This window comes from Asparagus officinalis, chromosome 4, assembly GCF_001876935.1.
Source record: "Asparagus officinalis chromosome 4, Aspof.V1, whole genome shotgun sequence".
Lineage (NCBI taxonomy): Eukaryota > Viridiplantae > Streptophyta > Magnoliopsida > Asparagales > Asparagaceae > Asparagus > Asparagus officinalis.
This window is the reverse complement of record NC_033797.1, coordinates 1,719,663-1,741,943: the sequence shown is the minus strand read 5'-3', so window position 1 is coordinate 1,741,943 and position 22,281 is coordinate 1,719,663. Positions and strand designations below refer to the sequence as shown.

The 22,281-nt window shown below is 33.1% G+C and overlaps 2 protein-coding genes and 1 long non-coding RNA gene across 3 annotated transcripts; 2 read left to right on the top strand and 1 right to left on the bottom strand.

Annotated features, from left to right (window-relative positions):
• Positions 3,384-4,214, top strand: LOC109839690. Its single transcript, XR_002246705.1, has 3 exons — positions 3,384-3,516; positions 3,590-3,667; positions 4,204-4,214. It is a non-coding gene; the product is annotated as an uncharacterized LOC109839690 (long non-coding RNA).
• LOC109836218 lies at positions 4,279-4,776 on the top strand. Its single transcript, XM_020404086.1, has 2 exons — positions 4,279-4,508; positions 4,596-4,776. The coding sequence occupies exons 1-2, from the start codon at positions 4,279-4,281 to the stop codon at positions 4,774-4,776; spliced, it is 411 nt and encodes a 136-aa protein (XP_020259675.1).
• On the bottom strand, positions 9,879-11,131 carry LOC109836215. Its single transcript, XM_020404083.1, has 3 exons — positions 11,014-11,131; positions 10,584-10,944; positions 9,879-10,515 (listed from the first exon to the last, which is right to left on the bottom strand). The coding sequence occupies exons 1-3, from the start codon at positions 11,129-11,131 to the stop codon at positions 9,879-9,881; spliced, it is 1,116 nt and encodes a 371-aa protein (XP_020259672.1).

The following is a 22,281-nucleotide window of genomic DNA, read 5'->3' as shown; positions in this document are numbered from 1 at the left end:
AGCACCGTCATCAAGAACTCTTCATCTTCCTAATTTCTGTACGGATTTCAACGTTTCTAGGGTTTTCGCCAGGAAAATGTCGTCTATGGAAGGATCCAGTAACGACTACGAGGTCGCTCATCGAGCCGAGTTGGAAGGAAAAGGCGCTTCATCTGCGGGTGGCAGCCCGGAGGAAGCTACAGAAGCAACGCAAATCCTAATCGAAATGCAAAAGGAGGCAATACAATGGCGAGCCCAGAAAAGGAGGACGGCAATGGCTGTTCGTACCAACAAACCCCCCTCAAAAAAACAGTAAGTGTTATAATCTTCAGTATTCGGCAACGGCAATGGCTAGGTTTAATCTTCAAGAATACGGGTTTATACCACGAAGAGACAATGCAGATTACCCCAATATTGTTAGTTCTAGGCTTTGTCCAATGTTAGTTCTAGTTTGAGTCAAATGTTAGTTCTGGTTTGAGACCAATGTTAGTTCTAGTTTAAGTCCAATGTTAGTTCTAGTTTGAGTCTAATGTTAGTTCTAGTTTGAGTCCAATGTTAGTTCTAGTTTGAGTCCGATGTTAGTTCTATAACACTACGTGTTAGCTCTATTTTGTTCCCGTTAGTGCTAGGTCTAATATGAGTTCATATGTCTTATTGAACTTACAAATTCAAAAACTTTTTGCAGGGAAAAAATTGCTCTAACAGGCTCAGCAGAAACACTAAGGTTAACGGCCAATATCGGGGCTTATTGGGGATTTATGAAGCGCATTGCCCCGAAGATCCGTCAGTGGCATAGGGATGCATACTGTGGTTCTATATTTCAGCACTACATTTTATTTGGGGCTCCTGCGCCTGATCGGCTCACCATTGAGCTGCTGCTGAGCTTTTATGACAGAGATAATAACATCTTTTGTATACCTGATTCAAAAAGTGGGTGTATAAAAAATGTTAGTTTTGATTTGCAATGGGTCCATAACCATACTCATTTCCCAATTTATGGGGAGGTCATAAGTAACAATAGGGACTCAAGAAGCAGAATATGGCTCAAATACTTCGCTAAGCTTTTCATTTCTGAAGAGGGTAAGAAGTTAAAAAAAGCAGAAACCACCCAACGTAAACATCTTGAAGGGCTACTTGAACGGCTAGTTGAATCTACAAAAAAGCGGGATATCGAGGGTTTTGTTCTGCTACAAATTTTGTACCAATGCTCTATGATATGGAGTCCCATAGCAGGGGAAGGTATCCCTAGACCCTTACTCAGGTACCTGGATAGCATTCAGAGGGTCAATGATGTTTCATGGGCCAAGTTCTTTTATAATGAAATTATCAGGGGCATTGGAGTTGCTTTGGAGGGAAAGAAGAAGCAAAGGGTCGCATATGTCCCAGGTTGCATGACACTATTGTGTGTAAGTTCCATATTTTACTGATCTTGTTTCATTCTAGTTCGTACCTATACATTGTTAGTTCTAACTTATTCTATGTTAGTTTTGATGTATACCATGTTAGTTCTAATCTACACCATGTTAGTTCTGTTGCAGATTTTGTTAGTTCTAATTTGTTTCATGTGAGTTCTAATCTGCACCTTGTTAGTTTTAAGATATACCATGTTAGTTCTATCTGCACCCATGTAAGTTCTATCATAGGCCATGTTAGTTCTATCATAATTCATGTCGTACCACGTACTAATTTACACCATGTTAGTTCTAGATGCAGCCATATTTTATTCTCTTTGGTCTAGTCTAGTATTAAATGTTAATGGTAAATATATTTGGTACAGCTTTGGTACTACGAGATGACAGGCATAAAGAAATATGCCCTCTTAGACACCTCCAGACCTCCAATGACAAATTGGGCATCCGGGGAGGAGAAAATCGCATCTATGAGGATGCTGACAATTATTTCAAAGGCTAAGTCAGCGTCAATAATATTTGTCCATAGGCCTATTGCGGAGGTCGCTTCTCTAGGTCATGTTCATTCACTTCCCGCTGAACAGAGGGATGAAGGTCCCGCTGTACAGAGGGGTGAAGTTCTTCAGCAAAAGCGTCAGGCAAAGAGGAAGGCTTTCCAGGAAGAAACTACTAAGAACTTCTCAATAGGTTATGTAAGTATCCTGTTATGTTAAGTCGTACTCATTTCACACTAACTGCAAAGAATATCCTAATTATGTTTAATCCTACTTAAAATTATAATCTTGTATCAATAACAGATCATGGCAAAGCATATTGACGTTGCTTTTGACGATGAAGAGGAGATCAATGTTCTTCCCATTGAGCAGCAACTCACATTTTGGAGAAATTCTGCTAAATTTCTCAAGCGACTTCTTGTTGCTACAAAGCAGACCAAGAGCAAATATTGTAAAGAATTCATGATTAAGATCAACAGGCTTAACAGGATAATTGAAAAATGTGGAAGACATGATGAGGTTATAGACCCGGTGCTGCTTAAGTCAAATATCAAACAGAAAATTACAAATGAAATTAGGAAGAAACGACGGGAAGCTCAAGAGGAACAGAAGTCCAAAACAAGCAGTGTATATAAGGAAGAGCCCACCATGCAAGAACATGTACATAAGATTGTTGAAGAGGATGTGAAGCATCCTGCTGACGATGAGGCAATAGAAGAGGAGCCTGTTACTTCTCCAGGGGAGGGGGTATATAGTAAGGTTGACCAGACTGTAGATACTAAGGTTGAGGATAGTGTAAATAAGGAAGAGGAGCATATGGAAGATATTGTAAATAAGGAAGAGGAGCATATGGTAGATAAGGAAGAGGAGCATATGGTAGATAAGGATTTTATTGTAGATAACAAAGATTTTGATGAGGATCCTGTTGATGGTGTAGATAAGGAGGAATATATTATAGATAAAGAGAAGGAGAATGTATATAAGTTGGAAGCACAAGAGGAAGAGGATCTTGTGAATATTAAACATGATGTGGACAAACTTGTTTCAGTTCTAACGAGCAATGTGGAAGCAAAGCGTAGACCAAAGCCAAGAAGGGTAAGCAGGAGATCTAAATGGAAGAGGACCCCATATACTGCAGGCAAAAGAAATAAAAAGGAAAAAGAATGTATAGATATACTTGAAAGTCATGCACCAAAAGTAAAACTAGCTGACAAAGTTACTCATTTTTACCCCGGTAATCAAATCCCCACTTGGGATGCGTTGAGTTTGAAGCCAATGACAGATGAAGAGGTAGCTCTATTGGAAGAGCTGAATAATGAGCTTCCAGACCCTACATTGTTTAACTTACGCATAATAGATAGCACAGGTGCTTTTGTACATAATTTAAAGATACCATCTCTAGTAGCAGACAGACTCGACAAAGCTCAAATTGAGAGCCTAACCAAATTTTGTTCTCAGAAGATTCACAGGTAAGTTTCAGTTGACTATTTGTACGCTAATTCTCCACATATTAGTTCTAATTCATGTTAGTTCTAATTTATACCAGGAGATATAATGTTATAGTAACAACCAACAGCACTATTAACAGGGAAGAGTTGTTATATGTGCTTCGTGGTGGCCGCCTTGACGACAAGGTTAACATATACTTCCTTAATAATTCAAATTATATTGTTTAAATTGAATTTTAATGTTTCATAACAATTACAGGTGGAAGAAGCAGTTTTGGACACGATTAGCCAGGAGGCATACGGCAAAGGATATGGAGTGGTATCGGTGTTCTTTCTTGTAAGAACATGCTATTCCTAATTTCACCATGTTAGTTTTGATTGAAATTCATGTTAGATCTTGTGTAATCCATGCTAGCTATACCATGAGTCACGTTAGTTCTAGTTAGCATCAAGTTAGACCTATCATAAGTCATGTTAGTTCTGTCGCAGTTCATATTAGTTCTTATATATTACGCCGTGTTAGTTCTAACTGCACAATGTTAGTTCTAATCTGCACAGTGTTAGTTCTATTCTGTAGCATGTTAGTTCTAATCTGCACAGTGTTAGTTCTATTCTGTAGAGTGTTAGTTCTAATCTGCACAGTGTTAGTTCTATTTTGTAGGGTGTTAGTTCTAATCTGTACAGTGTTAGTTCTATTCTGTAGCGTGTTAGTTCTAATCTGCACAGTGTTAGTTCTATTCTGTAGCGTTTTAGTTCTAATCTACACAGTGTTAGTTCTATTCTGTATCGTGTTATTTCTAATTAATACGGTGTTAGTTAACCTTCGCAGCTCATGTTTATTTTAATTTCAACTCAAACATGATGTGTTTGCAGCACTCACTCTACGGCTTTGAGACGAACAATTACGAGCTATTTTTGTCATATATTGAAAAATATACCGCATTCCGTATGGAGCATCTCTTGATCCCTTTGGTCAGGCACGATCATTGGCATCTTGTAGAAGTTGATTTTAAAGATAAAGTCGTCAAGCATTACAGTTCCGCTGGGCACGAAGCTTGGATGGAGCCTGTTAATAAAATCATAAACTTCTTTGATGCCCATCATGCTGAATTTATTGAGCAAAATGTGCGCAAAATATTTAGATATCAAGCCATCAAATGCGAGCAACAAAGAGGACGGTTAGTTCTGATGTCTAAATTGTGTTAATTTGTGTTATAGTATTAGAACGGACCGAAAATGTCTAATGAACTCACTCTATGTTGCAGCTTTGACTGTGGTGTGTTCGTCTACCTCTATATAAAACCCATAATTGAAGGACGATCAACATTGCTGGTTAATCCTCCGAACGATATCCCTGAAGCTATGCGAGCAAGACTTGTCGCACAATTATTACAGGCTGGTTTTGAACAAAGACATAAAGAAGAAACAGTATACAGTGATGAATGATATGTTCATACAAATACAATAATGTATGTATATTTAAGTAATTGAAAATGATTGTTATCAGATGTATTGTTCTATCTGTACCATGTTAGTTCTAGTGATGCTCGTTAGTTCTAAATCATACAACGTTAGTTCTATTCTGTACCATGCTCGTTAGTTCTATCTCATAGCCAGTTCTAATTTTTTAATTATTTAAGTTATCTTCAGACCTCCAGCTGTTCACTTCTTTCGAAGCGACGGTTCCATTACACTAACATATCACATTATATATTCGCGTGTTCCCAAGTTAGTTAAATAAATTAATTAACTTAAATACCTAATACGAACTTCCATCGATAGTACGGTCACCACCTTTCTTCTACTGGCCCCAGCATAGGCGCCTCTGCAAACCCCTCCCCCTGCTAAAAACCGCAACCCAGCGTCATCTATTTTCATCGTATACCCTCACAAATGGCTGGGGATCCTTTTTGTGTACACTGCCATGGGACAGGACATAGCTCTCGAGATTGTCATCATGGAATTACCGCTCGTGCCTCTCCGAGGATGCTTACCGTCTCGGCCAACACCTCCAGCACCGTACGGCATCTTTCTTCTTACGTCATCTTCAATCTTGATAGAGGCCGTCCATCTGTGCAGGAGCTCCGAGAGATGCTGGCCTACCGCTTTAATCTTAGGACATGGCCCCATCAAATCAAGGAGGCGGTAGGACACAACTTCATTGTGCAGTTTCCATCCGATAAAGTTCTTGCCCAAGCTATTGAACTCGGTTTGATAGATATGGGCACATTTAAGGGCAGATTTCGCCGTTGGAAAGAGGATCTGAGGCTAACAACGTTGCCTCAACCCTTTCTAGTATGGATTCGCCTATTCAATCTCCCATACCACCTCTGGAATTTTGAATTTCTTCAATCTCTGCTCATTGGTATCGGTGAATGTGTCATGTGCTCCAGGGACATCATAACACATTCTAACTTCAAAGACTGTAGAGTTCTACTCAAGGTTAGGGATTTATCTGAAATCCCTAAGAGGCTTGGGTTCCGTTACATCTCGCCGGTGGATGGTAACGCCAGGGAAGGATACGCCATCACGCAGGTCCAATGCGGGGGGAATTTGGAGAGGGCTCAGGGATCCACACGACTCAACTTACGGCCCCAGCGTGCGCAGCCCTTTAGGACCGACCCCGAGTTAATTGAGGTTAGTTAGGGTGGCAAACACATGACGGTCGAGAGAGACCAGTGGTAGCTGTTTCTCCGTAACCAAGGGGTCGGGGGTACCAATTCTCCGAGGTCTCTCCCTACCGGCAATGTTTCTCTCCCTTTACACCCCGTCGTCTCCCACAGTAGCTCAGCGGAATCCAGTTCTCCTTCCTCAAAGCGCAGTAAGCCAGGACCTTCGAAAAAGAAGGCGAGTGACATCGAAAAGGGTTTATTAGACCGAAACCGATCCAGCGAGGGCAGTAACAAATGAAGACCTGGCATCATTGCGTGTTAGTTCTTGTTAAATATTGCTTATCCAGAAAACAGTTTGTTACAAATCTTAACCCAATACAGAGAAGCCGTGTTAGTTCTTATATATTAGTATAACTAATGTTGTGTTAGTTCCAATATGCACCCTTTTAGTTATATATTATAACATGCTAGTTCTAATATATATGTTGTTAGTTCTAATCTGCACAGTGTTAGTTCTATTCTGTAGAGTGTTAGTTCTAATCTGCACAGTGTTAGTTCTAATCTGCACAGTGTCAGTTTTATTCTGTAGAGTGTTAGTTCTAATCTGCACAGTGTCAGTTCTATTCTGTAGAGTGTTAGTTCTAATCTGTACAGTGTCAGTTCTATTCTGTAGCGTGTTAGTTCTAATATGTACAGTGTTCTTCTATTCTGTAGCGTGTGATGGCTTGTTAGTTCTATTTTATTACACGTTATGTCTAATTTATACCACGTTATATCTAATTTATGTTAGTTCTATTTTATACCATGTTATAAACCTAATTTATACCACGTTATATCTCATTTATACCAAGTTAGATCTAACCAAGTTAGTTCTAATTTATACCAAGTTATTTCTATTTTATACAACGTTAGATCTAATTTATACAAAGTTAGTTCTAATTTAAACAAAGTTTGTTCTATTTTTATACCAAGTTAGTTCTAATTTATACCAAGTTAGTTCTATTCTGTAGCGTGTTAGTTCTAATCTACACAGTGTCAGTTCTATTCTGTAGAGTGTTAGTTCTAATCTACACAGTATCAGTTCTATTCTGTAGAGTGTAGTTCTAATCTGTACAGTGTTAGTTCTATTCTGTAGCGTGTTATTTCTAATCTGCACAGTGTTCTTCTATTCTGTAGCGTGTGATGGCTTGTTAGTTCTAATTTATTACACGTTATGTCTAATTTATACCACGTTATATCTAATTTATGTTAGTTCTATTTTATACCATGTTATAAACCTAATTTATACCACGTTATATCTCATTTCTACCAAGTTAGTTCTAATTTATACCAAGTTATTTGTATTTTATACAACGTTAGATCTAATTTATACAAAGTTAGTTCTAATTTAAACAAAGTTTGTTCTATTTTTATACCAAGTTAGATCTAATTTATACCAAGTTAGTTCTATTCTGTAGAGTGTTAGTTCTAATCTGCACAGTGTCAGTTCTATTCTGTAGAGTGTTAGTTCTAATCTGCACAGTGTCAGTTCTATTCTGTAGCGTGTTAGTTCTAATCTGCACAGTGTTCTTCTATTCTGTAGCGTGTGATGGCTTGTTAGTTCTATTTTATTACACGTTATGTCTAATTTATACCACGTTATATCTAATTTATGTTAGTTCTATTTTATACCATGTTATAAACCTAATTTATACCACGTTATATCTCATTTATACCAAGTTAGATCTAATTTACTAATTTATACCAAGGTTAGTTCTAATTTATACCAAGTTATTTCTATTTTATACAACGTTAGATCTAATTTATACAAAGTTAGTTCTAATTTAAACAAAGTTTGTTCTATTTTTATACCAAGTTAGTTCTAATTTATACCAAGTTAGTTCTATTCTGTAGCGTGTTAGTTCTAATCTGCACAGTGTCAGTTCTATTCTGTAGAGTGTTAGTTCTAATCTGCACAGTGTCAGTTCTATTCTGTAATGTGTTAGTTCTAATCTGCACAGTGTTCTTCTATTCTGTAGAGTGTTAGTTCTAATCTGCACAGTGTTAGTTCTATTCTGTAGCGTGTTATTTCTAATCTGCACAGTGTTCTTCTATTCTGTAGCGTGTGATGACTTGTTAGTTCTATTTTATTACATGTTATATCTAATTTATACCACGTTATATCTAATTTATGTTAGTTCTATTTTATACCACGTTATAAACCTAATTTATACCACGTTATATCTCATTTATACCACGTTAGATCTAATTTATACCAAGTTAGTTCTATTTTATACCACGTTATAAACCTAATTTATACCACGTTATATCTAATTTATACCACGTTAGATCTAATTTATACCAAGTTAGTTCTATTTTTTATAACGTTATAAACCTAATTTATACCACGTTATATCTCATTTATACCAAATTAGTTCTAATTTATACTAAGTTAGTTCTATTTTATACAACGTTAGATCTAATTTATACAAAGTTAGTTCTAATTTAAACAAAATTTGTTCTAATTTATACCAAGTTAGTTCTATTCTGTAGCGTGTTAGTTCTAATCTGCACAGTGTCAGTTCTATTCTATAGCGTGTTAGGTCTAATCTGCACAGTGTCAGTTCTATTCTGTAGAGTGATAGTTCTAATCTGCACAGTGTCAGTTCTATTCTGTAGAATGTTAGTTCTAATCTGTACAATGTTAGTTCTATTTTGTAGCGTGTTATTTTTAATCTGCACAGTGTTCTTCTATTCTGTAGCGTGTGATGGCTTGTTAGTTATATTTTATTACACGTTATGTCTAATTTATACCACGTTATATCTAATTTATGCTAGTTCTATTTTATACCATGTTATAAACCTAATTTATACCACGTTATATCTTATTTATACCAAGTTAGTTCTAATTTATACCAAGTTATTTCTATTTTATACAACGTTAGATCTAATTTATACAAAGTTAGTTCTAATTTAAACAAAGTTTGTTCTATTTTTATACCAAGTTAGTTCTAATTTATACTAAGTTAGTTCTATTCTGTAGAGTGTTAGTTCTAATCTGCACAGTGTCAGTTCTATTCTTTAGAGTGTTAGTTCTAATCTGCACAGTGTCAGTTCTATTCTATAGCGTGTTAGTTCTAATCTGCACAGTGTTCTTCTATTCTGTAGCATGTGATGGCTTGTTAGTTCTATTTTATTACACGTTATGTCTAATTTATACCACGTTATATCTAATTTATGTTAGTTCTATTTTATACCATGTTATAAACCTAATTTATACCACGTTATATCTCATTTATACCAAGTTAGTTCTAATTTATACCAAGCTATTTTTATTTTATACAACGTTAGATCTAATTTATACAAAGTTAGTTCTAATTTAAACAAAGTTTGCTCTATTTTTATACCAAGTTAGTTCTAATTTATACCAAGTTAGTTCTATTCTGTAGCGTGTTAGTTCTATTTAAACAAAGTTTGGTCTAATTTTATACCAAGTTAGTTCTAATCTGCACAGTGTCAGTTCTATTCTGTAGCGTGTTAGTTCTAATCTGCACAGTGTCAGTTCTATTCTGTAGCGTGTTAGTTCTAATCTGTACAGTGTCAGTTCTATTCTGTAGAGTGTTAGTTCTAATCTACACAGTGTTAGTTCTATTCTGTAGAGTGTTAGTTCTAATCTGCACAGTGTTCGTTCTATTCTGTAGAGTGTTAGTTCTAATCTGCACAGTGTTAATTCTATTCTGTAGCGTGTTATTTCTAATCTGCACAGTGTTAGTTCTATTCTGTAGCGTGTGATGGCTTGTTAGTTCTATTTTATTACTCGTTATATCTAATTTATACCACGTTATATCTAATTTATGTTAGTTCTATTAGAATAAACAAGAATATCAAACACTCAATCGACAAAAAACAAAATATTTGTTGCATACTGGGACGAAAACACTTCAACGTATCAAACACTTAGTCAGCTATAGATTCATTACATGTTTTACGGTTATGACCTTCCATATGACATCGAGAACATTTTACTGGCCGCGTGTAAACAGTTCTGTTGTTGATACGCCTGGTTTTATTTCTCCCTTTCCTTTTTGTTGTAAGTGGAGGTAGGATCTGTATCTCATCCCTTGGCACGATGCGCTTCTCAAAGTCAGGGATAGGGTAGAGGATTGGCTCGTAGCTCTTTTTAAAGGCTTCAACCGTCATAAACCAGTCACAGAACTGGTAGACATCCCTTTTCATAAACATAATGGATGCGCATGCATGTTTGCAAGGGACACGGGTTACATCCCACCCACGGCAAGTGCATGTTTTATTGTCTAGATCCACTTGACAAGATCTATGGGATTGTACCTCAAATAATCCTGTGTGGGACTGACGAACCTCCAATGGACGACCATTTTCCATGTTCTCTTTGAGAGCAAGTTCAGCTTTGGGGCAAAGAAATTGATTCCAGCTTTCAGCCATGGTTCGTCGCTCATTCATACGAACCATAATCTGTTTACGTATGTGCTCTACCAGTTGAAGTATCCGTAGTAGCCTAGCCTCATGTATCCATTTGTTGAATGACTCTGCAACATTTGATGTAACGTGACCATATCTGAAACATAATAGGGAATTCGTCAAGCGGCTTATAATAGTCATGTAATGAAATAGCTTATAACTTACCTAACTCCAGGGAAAAACGCATTGGCCCAGTTTTCTGGAGCGTAGTTCATCACAATATTGTAAGCTCTTTCGTCAACCAGTCTAATGTCGTCCATGTAATCGTTCCATTCTGCTCTAGTATATTTGTAACAGGCAGATTGCAATAGATTACCCAAGATCTGAGTATCTTTTGATTTGAATCCCAAATCCTTCAACTTTGTCCTGAAGTTCTCAACTAGATGCAACACACATCGAGAGTGTATAGAATCTGGAAAAAATTCTCTAACTGCTTCTCTGATCCCCTTATCCGCATCTGAAATTATCACTAGCTTGTGTGGAGGGTTGTATGGATCTGGCCTTTCGTAGAGAATAGACCACAAACCTACAAAGAGTTGTGGTTACCATATACGAATTATAGAGTTAGCAATGAATGAGCTAAAATTATCATAACCTGCAATAGAACTAACATGGCTAGGGATAGAACTAACCTTGTAAGAACCACTTCCAGTTAACGTTATTTTCCTGATCGCATATACAATATGCCAATGGAAATATCCCCTGATTTCCATCATATGCTACGGTGCTTAGGAGTATGCCTTTGAATCGATCTTTAAGAAAGGTACCATCCAAAAATAAGAGTGGTCTACATCCGTATAAAAAACCATTTATGCAGGCGGCGTAGCATATGAATAACCTTGTAAACCTCCCCTCATTTTGTTCAACATGAATATAGCTACCTGGGTTTGTCTTCTTGACCTCTTCTACATACCTAGAAAATTGAAGATTAAGCGTTAGTACCAACATTGAAAAATTAGTATAATCGACCCTAATCCCCTCATTTTGTTATATATCATCTTCTATTTACCATCGTAATTGATCGTAGGACTCATGGGCATCACCATATAATTTCTCTTGTGCTCTTCTTTACCCCCACCAAATCTTACTATAATCGACCCTAATCCCATACGAGCTTAGAAACTCCTTTTGAATGTCAATAGGCTGTATATCCGGTCGAACCTTTAATGTGGGTTGTAATTGGGTAGCAATGAATCGCCTAGAGGCTCTAGATTGACCAGCATTATTGGCATGCTGCCCACAACTGTGATTGTCCACAAACCTTTTGATTTCAAGTCTATTATCATTTTTCGGTGGAGAGGCAAATAACATCCACGGACAATTTTTTGCTTCCTTAAACCGACAAAACACTCAAATACGCTTCGGTTCATTCTTCCCAAACTCGTATTCGAATTTTTTTGCCATTGAGTAGTATAGCAAGGCCAATCTTAACTCCTTCGCACTTTCAAATCGTTGTCCCTCACCGCTTAAAGCTGTGTGCCACCAAGCAGGAATCCTCTCTGATCTGCTAATCATGTCATCAATCGTCATGATATCATTTCCGGAAGGATTGTCATTGGGATTCTTATCTAGAACACTTGTGGTCCACAACGCCGACGGGCCACAGTCTACACTTTTTGAGTTCAAACTGCTGGAAGCGCTACAAATATTAAGAACATCAAAAAATTAATCATAAACTACACAAATAGTAGAAGTATCAACAGATAATAGCAAAAGCTAAAAAGCAAAAACGACAATTGCTTGCAGTTAGAATCAATTAGAACTAGAAAGAACTAACAATATAACCATTAGAGCTAACAGTGCATTGATTAGAACTGACATAATAGCTATTAGAACAAACAATATAGCCATTAGAACTAACAATATAGCCATTAGGACTAACAAGACATAGATTAGAACTAACAATATAGCCATTAGTACTAACAATATAACAATTAGGACTAATAATATAATCTGTACAGTGTTAGTTCTATTCTGCAGTGTGTTAGTTCTGATCTACACAGTGTTAGTTCTATTATGTAGCGTGTTAGTTCTAATCTGCACAGTGTTAGTTCTATTCTGCAGCGTGTTAGTTCTATTCTGCAGCGTGTTAGTTCTATTCTGTAGCATGTTAGTTCTAATGTGCACAGTGTTAGTTCTAATCTGTAGCGTGTTAGTGTCAGTTCTAACTGATGGCTTGTTAGTTCTATTTTATACCAAGTTATATCTAATTTATATCACGTTATATCTAATTTATAACAATTAGGACTAACAATATAACTATTAGGACTAACAAGACATAGATCAGAACTAACAACCTTTGCAGCACTTGCAGCATATGGGAACTATAGTGGAACTAGCAATAACTCTAGTAGAACTAACAAAATAGCGATTAGAACTGACAAATAAAACATTAGAACTCTAGTATGGAGCATAACAAAGAACTGCTTAATGACAAATAAAACATTAGAACTGAAGTCCAGTTAAACCTAGTATAGAACTAACAAGAAGACGATTAGAACTTAAGTTAATTGATTTTACAGTTAACCTACATGTCTTGTCGGACTTGCTCGTTTTCCTGTTTATTCGAAGAATCATCTCCTTCTTTAAAAGCTTGCACGTGAACCTCTTTCAGTCCAAGATTGTGGCAATGCTCCACCATAGACGTCAGATCACCATCGTTCTCAATGAGAAATTTTAAGCTTCCAACTGTTTGATCTTCGTATGCCAAAATTAATGACTCGTATGGAAGATCTAACCTCTCTGCCACATCAAACTTGAGATCCAAGATGGTGGTTGAAGAATTAATCTTCAAGAATAACGCTTTATACCGCGAAGAGACAATGCAGATGATGTCCTTTTCAGCCATTTTGAAGGGATAGTAATGGAGAACTAACTAGTTATTTTGAAGGGATAGTAATGGAGAGAGTAATGGAGAGAATTTTGGTCTAAGGAGGAGTAATGGAGAACTAACTAGTTATTGCTCATGATGGAGTAAAAAAAAGGGGGAAATTTCCCTCCATTTTTCCCATCATATCGCATTAATGAGAAGTGACTTCTGTTGTTCGGGACCAGGACTCGTCTGGGGAAGAAAGAGAAGGGCAGTTTCGGCTTTTTTCCAAAATACGATCTGCTTTTAGTATAAAGCTGACGTGGAGGGGGCTTAAAACATTAAAGCTCATTTTTTGGGGCTTTTCCACATGGGGCAAAGTACAAGAGGGCTAGTCACACGAAGTTCCCACTTTTGGGCCTGGACATATTTTTCCCTTCTTTTTATGTGGACCCCAACTCACGTGTACAAATTTATTGTCACGTGAAGACTAATTCTTCTCCTCCACACTTCAGGAAGCCGGCAAAGAAAATTTCTGACCCTGTACACCACTGCTTGGACGCCAGTCGCTGCATTTCGTCACAAGCCATGCCTACGCCGGCTGTGCCTCTGTCGGTCGTCCTTCACCATTGGCCAGCTGCCTCCTCTCTTTTTTTCTTTCTTTTTCTTCATCTTAATTCTTTTAACGCCGATTTTCGGTCTCGCATGATGACGACTTCTATCTTACAAACTCCTGGATTCATAACCATCACTCTAATACTACTTACTGTGGATTTTTAGTCTCCCCGCCTACTATGATCCGCGTAACTTGGAAGCCAATCAATAATCCACGGGATAGAAAACAACCACATCAAGAAGAAAGAATACAGAGATTTACGTAGTTCGTTCGATCAACTTTGACCTACATTCACGAGGCAACAATACGAGAAATGTACTATGTATCAAAGAGAACTATAAGAGAAACTACTCAACTCTCGTCTTTCAATCTTTCAACCTCATATACATAGTCAACTCTCATATTCTCTCCAAAGCTCTTTCTTTACAATCTTTTGAATGGACAAATATTGCGAAATCCTCGCTTCTCGCACAATATTCTTGAATCAGGCCATGCTCTCTGCTAATATTAGATTACAAGAATGTAGGATATCTCTCATCTCCATGTTTTTTCCTTCAATAATAAAAAACTATATATAGGAAAATTAAAACCCTACCTAATCAAACTTCCTAATTAGAATAAAATACAAACTCCTTATCATAATGAAACTCAATATACTAATTATGAGAGACTTCTAATCCTATCAAATTCTCATAAAGTTGTACAAAGAATTAAAGACACAATCACAATAAGTGTATGAGTCTATCCGCAAAAATAGAGCTATAAATTAACAACTAGGAAAAGTTGAGAATATAAACTCAATCTACTAATTATGAGAGACTTCTAATCCTATCCTTTTTTTCCCCATTCTTTTTCTTCTTTTGAGAAATAAATTGAAACTACGCCCCTTTTAATCGCTATGTTAATTATGAACATTTTTTCAAACAAGAACAGAAGTTAAGAATATCCCGTCACTCAAACCATTCATCTTACTAGGAAAAATCTAACGCGGCAATAAATAATTTATTCTTTACACAGAAAACTTTGAGTTTTTCTTTCTTATTTTAACTTTTATATAATACTAGTATAATGCACGTGCTTTGCACGTGGACAGTTTTTGTATTTAATATTATATTATATAATAAATTATATATAAACATTTGACAAAGTTATTTTATTACACTATAATTAAAAAATTTAAGTTAATCTATTATTAGTATTTATATTATTAACATGCATTTAATAGTTATTTAAATTTTTTATGTTATTAAACAATTTATTTAAGAGTATAATTATTAAATAATAATGCAATTAATCACTATTGAAATAGCGACAAAAAAAGTAACACTATCGAAATAATTAAACCATTTATATTATTAAATATTCATGTTATGTACATATATTATTACAATATCTATTAAATAATGGAAATAATTTTAATATTATATGACATTATGTTGTAAATAATATTACCTTGTTTGATAAATAATATCATCTTAGCAATAAAAAATGGACGGTATAAATTAAAAATACTATTATTTAGGAAAAATACTTTATATAAAATTATTGAATCCTTAAAATTTATGAGACATTTTCTTTCCAACAAAAAGGGCATGTCTCATAAATTCTAAGGATATAATATTTTTATATAAAATAATTTTTCTAAATAAAAGTATTTTTAATTTATAACGTCTAATTTTTATTATGAAGCTGATATTATAATGTTGAAAAAGGTTATACAGCTTACAATATAAAGAATCAATCCTTATTTGTACTATTATTAATAGTTATAATTATGTACAATAATTTATTAAATAAATAATTTTACTATTTCATTATAATTAATAATTCTTTGTAATGAATTGTAATATATCTATTAATTTTATTATCATTATAAATTATTAATATATTCTAGTGATTGACCAAATATTTTTGGGGAAAAGAAGAGGAAAGTATATGTCTCGTAAATTTCAAGGATCCAAATATTTTTATATACATTAATTTTCCAACATAAATATAATTTTAATTTATAACGTCCAAATTTTTATAACTAAGATGATATTAATTATCGAAACAAGGTAATGGTTTTTACAACAAAAAGATATAACTCTATTTATACTATTATTAGTGATTATAATTATGTACAATAATATATTAAATAAATAATTTTTATTATTTTATATAATTAATAATTCTTTATAATAAATTATCATATATTTATGATTTTTTATCATTATAAATTATTAATATATTCTAGTGAATGACGAAATAATTTAAGAAAATGAAGAGGAGCATAGTTAAGAGGCTGTGGATTATTAGCTTTATACATAATGGTATAATTGTGAGTTATAAAAAAATTGAGAGGGTAATAAAGGAAATCAAAAGTTTTGACATGGATATTCTCTTTTATAAGTAGTATAGATTTTCTTTTGTTTGGTGAGAAATCATGATAAATCATACTCCCTTTAAAAGCACGAGTTCGGAAAATCTTTTTTAGACAAATATACCCCTTTATAGTTTGAACTACCTTATCCATAATCAAATTCTAATTTTTAATGGTCAATATTACCCTTCACTATTTTAAATATTTTATTTATATCTTAATCTATCCTAATCATAATCATATCTTATCCTAATCCTATGTGAACCATGTTTAGCTTAACAATTTAAAAAAACTAATATTAATAAAATATATAAAACATAAAAATAATATTAGTTTGTTAAGATAAAGAAATTATAAGTAGATAACATATTATAATACATGAAGTATTGCAAAAAAACCATAAAAAGTTCAAAATTATAAAACTCATCCAAATGTCTCAAAACTTAAAATAAAAAACATGAAATTAAAAAATTAACATCAGTTTGTAAAGAATTTAAAATTTACAGTTAACACCTCAATGTCTCAAAAATTATAGAAACACCATCAAAAGTTTAAATTACAGACAAGCACATTAAAATTCTAAAATTTTAAAACTTACAAACAACACAGATGAATTCAAGAGATTACCATGATACACCTAAAATTTTTGACATTTAAATTTAAATTTTTTAATTAACACCCTCAATATCTCAAAAATTATAGAAACACATTCAAAAGTTCAAATTATAAAAAACCATCCTAAAATTCTAAAATTTGTAAATAAAATAAGATGAATTCAAGATATTACCCTTAGACACCTAAAAAAGTAAAATTTGCCAAAATTAACCTCAAAATTTTTAAAAAACTCCTTCAAAATTTAAAAATCGTAAAAAAAAACTCTAAATTTTCAAAAATTTTAACTAGCACACATCAAATTCGTCGATTGGTAGACCGCTGAAATTTAATATTTTTCAAAATTAATCTATAGTTTTAATAATTGCAAAAGACACCCTCAAAATTTTAGAGTTACAAGAAATATACTAACATTTAAAAAATTACCACCAACACATGAAACATAGAATTTACAACTACCAAACTTAAAAGTAAATTTTTTTAAAAACTCTTTCAAAATTTTAAAAATTATAAATCACACCCGAAAATTTTACCAATATATATATATATATATATATATATATTTATATATAAATTTCTAATTTAGGGATTTACTATCCATTTTCAGCATCTAAGAATAGTCTAAGTTGATACTGGTAAACAAAAACAATAAGAATTGATTAAAAACATCCGGTTAATGGATAAAATTTTTAAAAATATTATAGATTAAAAATTATCGGTACTATATAAATTAAAGTAATTTTATATAATTTTAGTAATAAGTTGGGATAGCCAAAATACATTCGTAACATTAATTGATAGATGTTTAAATCCTTAGAAATGATAAAACACTATAATAATACCTTAGCATTAATTGATTTTAATTTAGAAAATTTAATCTTTGACGTTAATAATATTTATAGGGTAAAAGAATACAAGGAATTACATATGGAGAAACTATTAGAATATTTAGAGATAACTTTAAAAGAATTAAGTTATTTAAATTGCAAATGGGAAAGTGATGAAAATAAATCTAAAATTCAGAAAATGTCAATGAATCACTTGAATTGGCATTAACATAAGACATATCTATTAATGAAGCACTGAATGAGTTACATTAAAAAATAATTTAATAACTTTATCCTAATCAAAGAAAAAATCTCCATGGAAGACATAAGAAAAATTAGTAAGTATTCATAAATTCCATACTGTGTTCTTCAAATTAAATATTAATATTATAATCTAAGAGAAATTGGTAATGAATAATGCAGGTATTTAGTTTAGATCTTTATGGAAAATGACAGGGATAGAGCAAAGGTAATATTATTGAAATAACAGAAATTCTTATTGGATGCACATCAGAAGAATTCATTTTAGAGGAAAATAAAGAGATAGCTTCTAATTTATTTAAGTAATAAATTAGGAACACAAAGAATTTTATATATATGAAATTAATATTTATTCTCATTGAAATAGAAAAAAAATCAAAGTCTATATTTTGAGCAGTTTGTGTTGAACATCATAAGTACATTTGACTTCTTTGTAAAGTTAAATGATATGATAAAAAATTAACGAGCCTAGGAAAGATAATAGCATAAAAAATACAAAATTAGCCTGATATCACAATTGATGTAGATGATGAAGACAATACTCTAGAATTGTCCGAGAAATGATAAATGATAAACCTGGAGAAGGATTGATCTTAACTCAATAAAAAATAAAATAGAAGAAATAAAAACAATATTTTATGAATATTTTATAGAATAGTTTAATTATTTTGAGTGAAATTAGGAATCTTTAGAAGGGAGTTTCATGAATTTTTTTCAATACTTTTATATTCTTATGTGGATGTTTTTATCATATAAAAGTATACTAGAGTTAGCATTAGTCTTTAATTTATATTTTTTTATGAAGTCTATCAATGATTAGGAATAAACTTCATATTCTCTTTTGCATCGTTTTAACATACTTTAAATCAATCATTTTGCCATATTGGTTTTAAATATTCACCTTCCTTGTATAACACTATTTTACTATTTTTCACTTTGCAATGCTATACTTTCTCAAATAAAGCTTAGTTTCATATCGGTCAAAAATAATATGAAAATTCAAATTATTTTTAAATTATATTTATTTTTTGTCAATTCAAATATCAACATGAAATTTTAAATTGGGTGTATCCCATTTAAACAAACATAAAAAAATAATCGGGATGTAAGAGTTTAAAGAAAAAAATGAGCACAAACTGCCAAAAATACTTAATCATAGTATTAAATCACGTGCATTGCACGTGTGTAAAAACTAGTGAGAAAAAAAAGTACTACTTATTGTCCTTTGATACCGGCACGACATGAATGCGATAGATGAATAAATAACCGAATAAGATACCAATCACTCTAAGAATACATATATCACCATCTTAGAATAAATGATGGATAACTAAGTTTAGCAGGTTGATTAACAGATATAGAATTCACCGCTCTAGATGGATATGACGATTTACCACTCCAATAGACTCCGCCTTAGCGATGTTAGATAAACGCTCACGCTCAATAGAATCCACCAAAGAAATACAGAGTAAACCTAGAAACAATCCTTCAAGCGTAGAAGATTCGTGGATCTATAAAACATTATAAAAGACACGTCAGATAACTTAGAAAACTTAAAAGACTTTCAAGCAGCCCAGACTCACCGTCCCTCATGAGGTAGTTCCTCAATAACTTTCAGCAAATATATCCAAATCGTATAAAACTCTGTAGAAGCATTTGGGCTTCTCTAGAGAAAGTTGTGACGAAAGAAATCCAGACATGTACAAGTCCTTTTAGCAATGAATTTTTTAGGAGACCTTTAGCTGTCTAGGTTAGCTGGGATTAGTCCAAAAGAGCAGATCAGAATCTGGTGTATCCTCCTCACTACCAACCAACAGAATATTGTGACCTACAATGTCATATACAAGTCCCCCAAACTATCAAATTCATCCATTTCTCCTCTTGGCTTTAATTAAGGCTAATTAGTATCTTAGAAAACATCAAATGTGAGTGATAAATATCTCATTTAACGACCCGAGTCACCAAAAGATATGAATGATAAAATCCACGTGCCGCAATGCGGCAAGCAAGATGAATCCGATTACTAGCGTATCTCTTGTTAGCTTATTTAGCAAAATGAATAATACAATCTACATTGTTTATTCTATACAATAATATACAAATCCATTACCATCTACTAAAACATTGTCGCTGTCTGTGAGGAAAACAACTGATAATTGTTTTAATCCGTCATTCCAGTTTCTTATGTCAATGTATCATCATTTTCACTTTGATTATATCAAAATTCATAAGCGCCACGTTAATATTTAGAAAATGCTATATACTACATTTGTACTACCGCAACCAAATATGTGAGATCCTTTCTTTGAAATTTGTAAAAATGTTTGTAGTCAGTCACTCGGTTAGTGGGAGTACAAAAACAGTAAAGATTTATGCTTATCAATACTCTTAATATTTGCTTTCACCTTGTCACTCTCTTTTCAAAAGCCAGAGTTCAAATTCAGAAAAGCCCTCCTGGTTTGCCCTACAAATCTATTAAACCCTCAATCCATTATTTCAATTTACTAAGCCTCTATATTTTTAATTTTGAATCTATTTAGTCACCGTGGTATTTCTATATAACTAAGGAAGGGTATTTTTTTTCTTATTGAAATTATTCTTTTTTTGGAGGGAAAAATATTACTTTTCCCACCATTCCTATTTGCTCTTTGTTCGTCTATGTTCCATATTATTTTCCCACCTAGCTTCATAATTTAACATTCAATGTCTACTTCAGCCAACTCCACCATTAAGTATTCGTTTCCATCTTCTTTGTTGCTTCAAAAGTTGGTTCCTTGGCCTCAAATTCTTCCCCACAAAAAACTATGAGCAACTTGTGGTTGAGAATCTCCTACTGCTAATTAACCCCTATACATGTACAACAACAGGTTAGAAAAATATCGATTTAGCATAAAACAATAAGAAAGATAACTTGTTAACCAAATCATTTACCTTTTGTTTGTCACTCATATAAGTCCACCCTTGCTCATCTCCACCGCTAATGTCTACAACCAATAATTCCATAAACCACTCCCATGTAATGGTCCTCTCACCCTCAACAGTTGCAAAAGCAAATGGATACATACAATTATTGCCATCTACCCACAAGCTATAAGGATAACACCCTTCATGTTTACTCTCAAGTGGCATGCACCTAATCCAATAAATGGTCTACACACATTTTTAAACCCATCCCTTAAAGCTGAAAACATATATAAATACTTTGGAACCTTGCTTCATTCTCTGATTCAGGGTAAACTTTCTTCACTTTCACTGTGGTCCCAGGATTCAATTCAACTAAGTCATTACAATAATCATACAACTTTTGGAATTGTTGTACTTCAGAACCATTATTTTTTTTCTAAACACATTGCCCTAGCTCTGCAGGTTGAGATTTGAAAATTGAATCTTGTTTGTATGTCTTCCATAATATCAACTGGTTTTTAGTGTCTTGTTTGCGTAGTACTAACTCAAAACAATTTTCTGCAACTAATTTAGATGTGCATTGTGTGTTGTATTGAGTCCTAATGCAACTATGTTCAGCATCATATCTCTTTACTTGCAATGTTGTTTGATCTTCCCCATGTGTAATGACCGTAAAATTTTGATACTAGTTAAAATAAATTTTTAGTATTTTAAAATATTTAATTATGATTTTTAAAAGAGTATTTGTATTTTTCTCGATTTTCTATAATTTTCTATGATTTAAAGTCTAAGTTTTATAGTTATTTAAATGGTTTTTATATTTATAAATTAATTTAGTGTAATAAAAATTTCTGGGATTTATCCGTCGTGTTACCGATACTATTACGTATCATTTTGAATAATACGTGGTATTATTATTATTATTACGTATATTTTTGTATAATACGCTGTATTATTAATTACGTATTAATTGTATAATTTCTTATACTATTGCGTATTATTGGTCGTATTAGTACAACTGGTACGTTTTATCGTGTAGATAATTGTCACATAATTATTTGATTTTAAATATAAGTAAATATATTTTTATTATTAATTATTTCCGTTTAATTATACAATACGAGTATATTTTCGACAGTTTCATATCAACTGTTGTATTAGCTCAAAATGTACGTTTTATTTGTAGATTAATTATTATGTAATTAGTTTAATTTTTAAGTACCCGAAATTATTTATTTTAATTATTTTCGTTTAAATACCTGAACCCATTTGAAAATACCCCAACATTATTTTGCTCCCGCGACAAACCCCAACAACCCCGTTCTCTCCCTCCTCTTCTTTTCCAAAAAACCGGCTGCACGCGCACCGCATTCATTATTTTATTTTATTTTTTTTAATTTTTTATTCTTTTTTTTATCTATTTAAACCCCACGCAGCCCTATCTCTCTCTCGTACACTTACTTTTCTCTCTC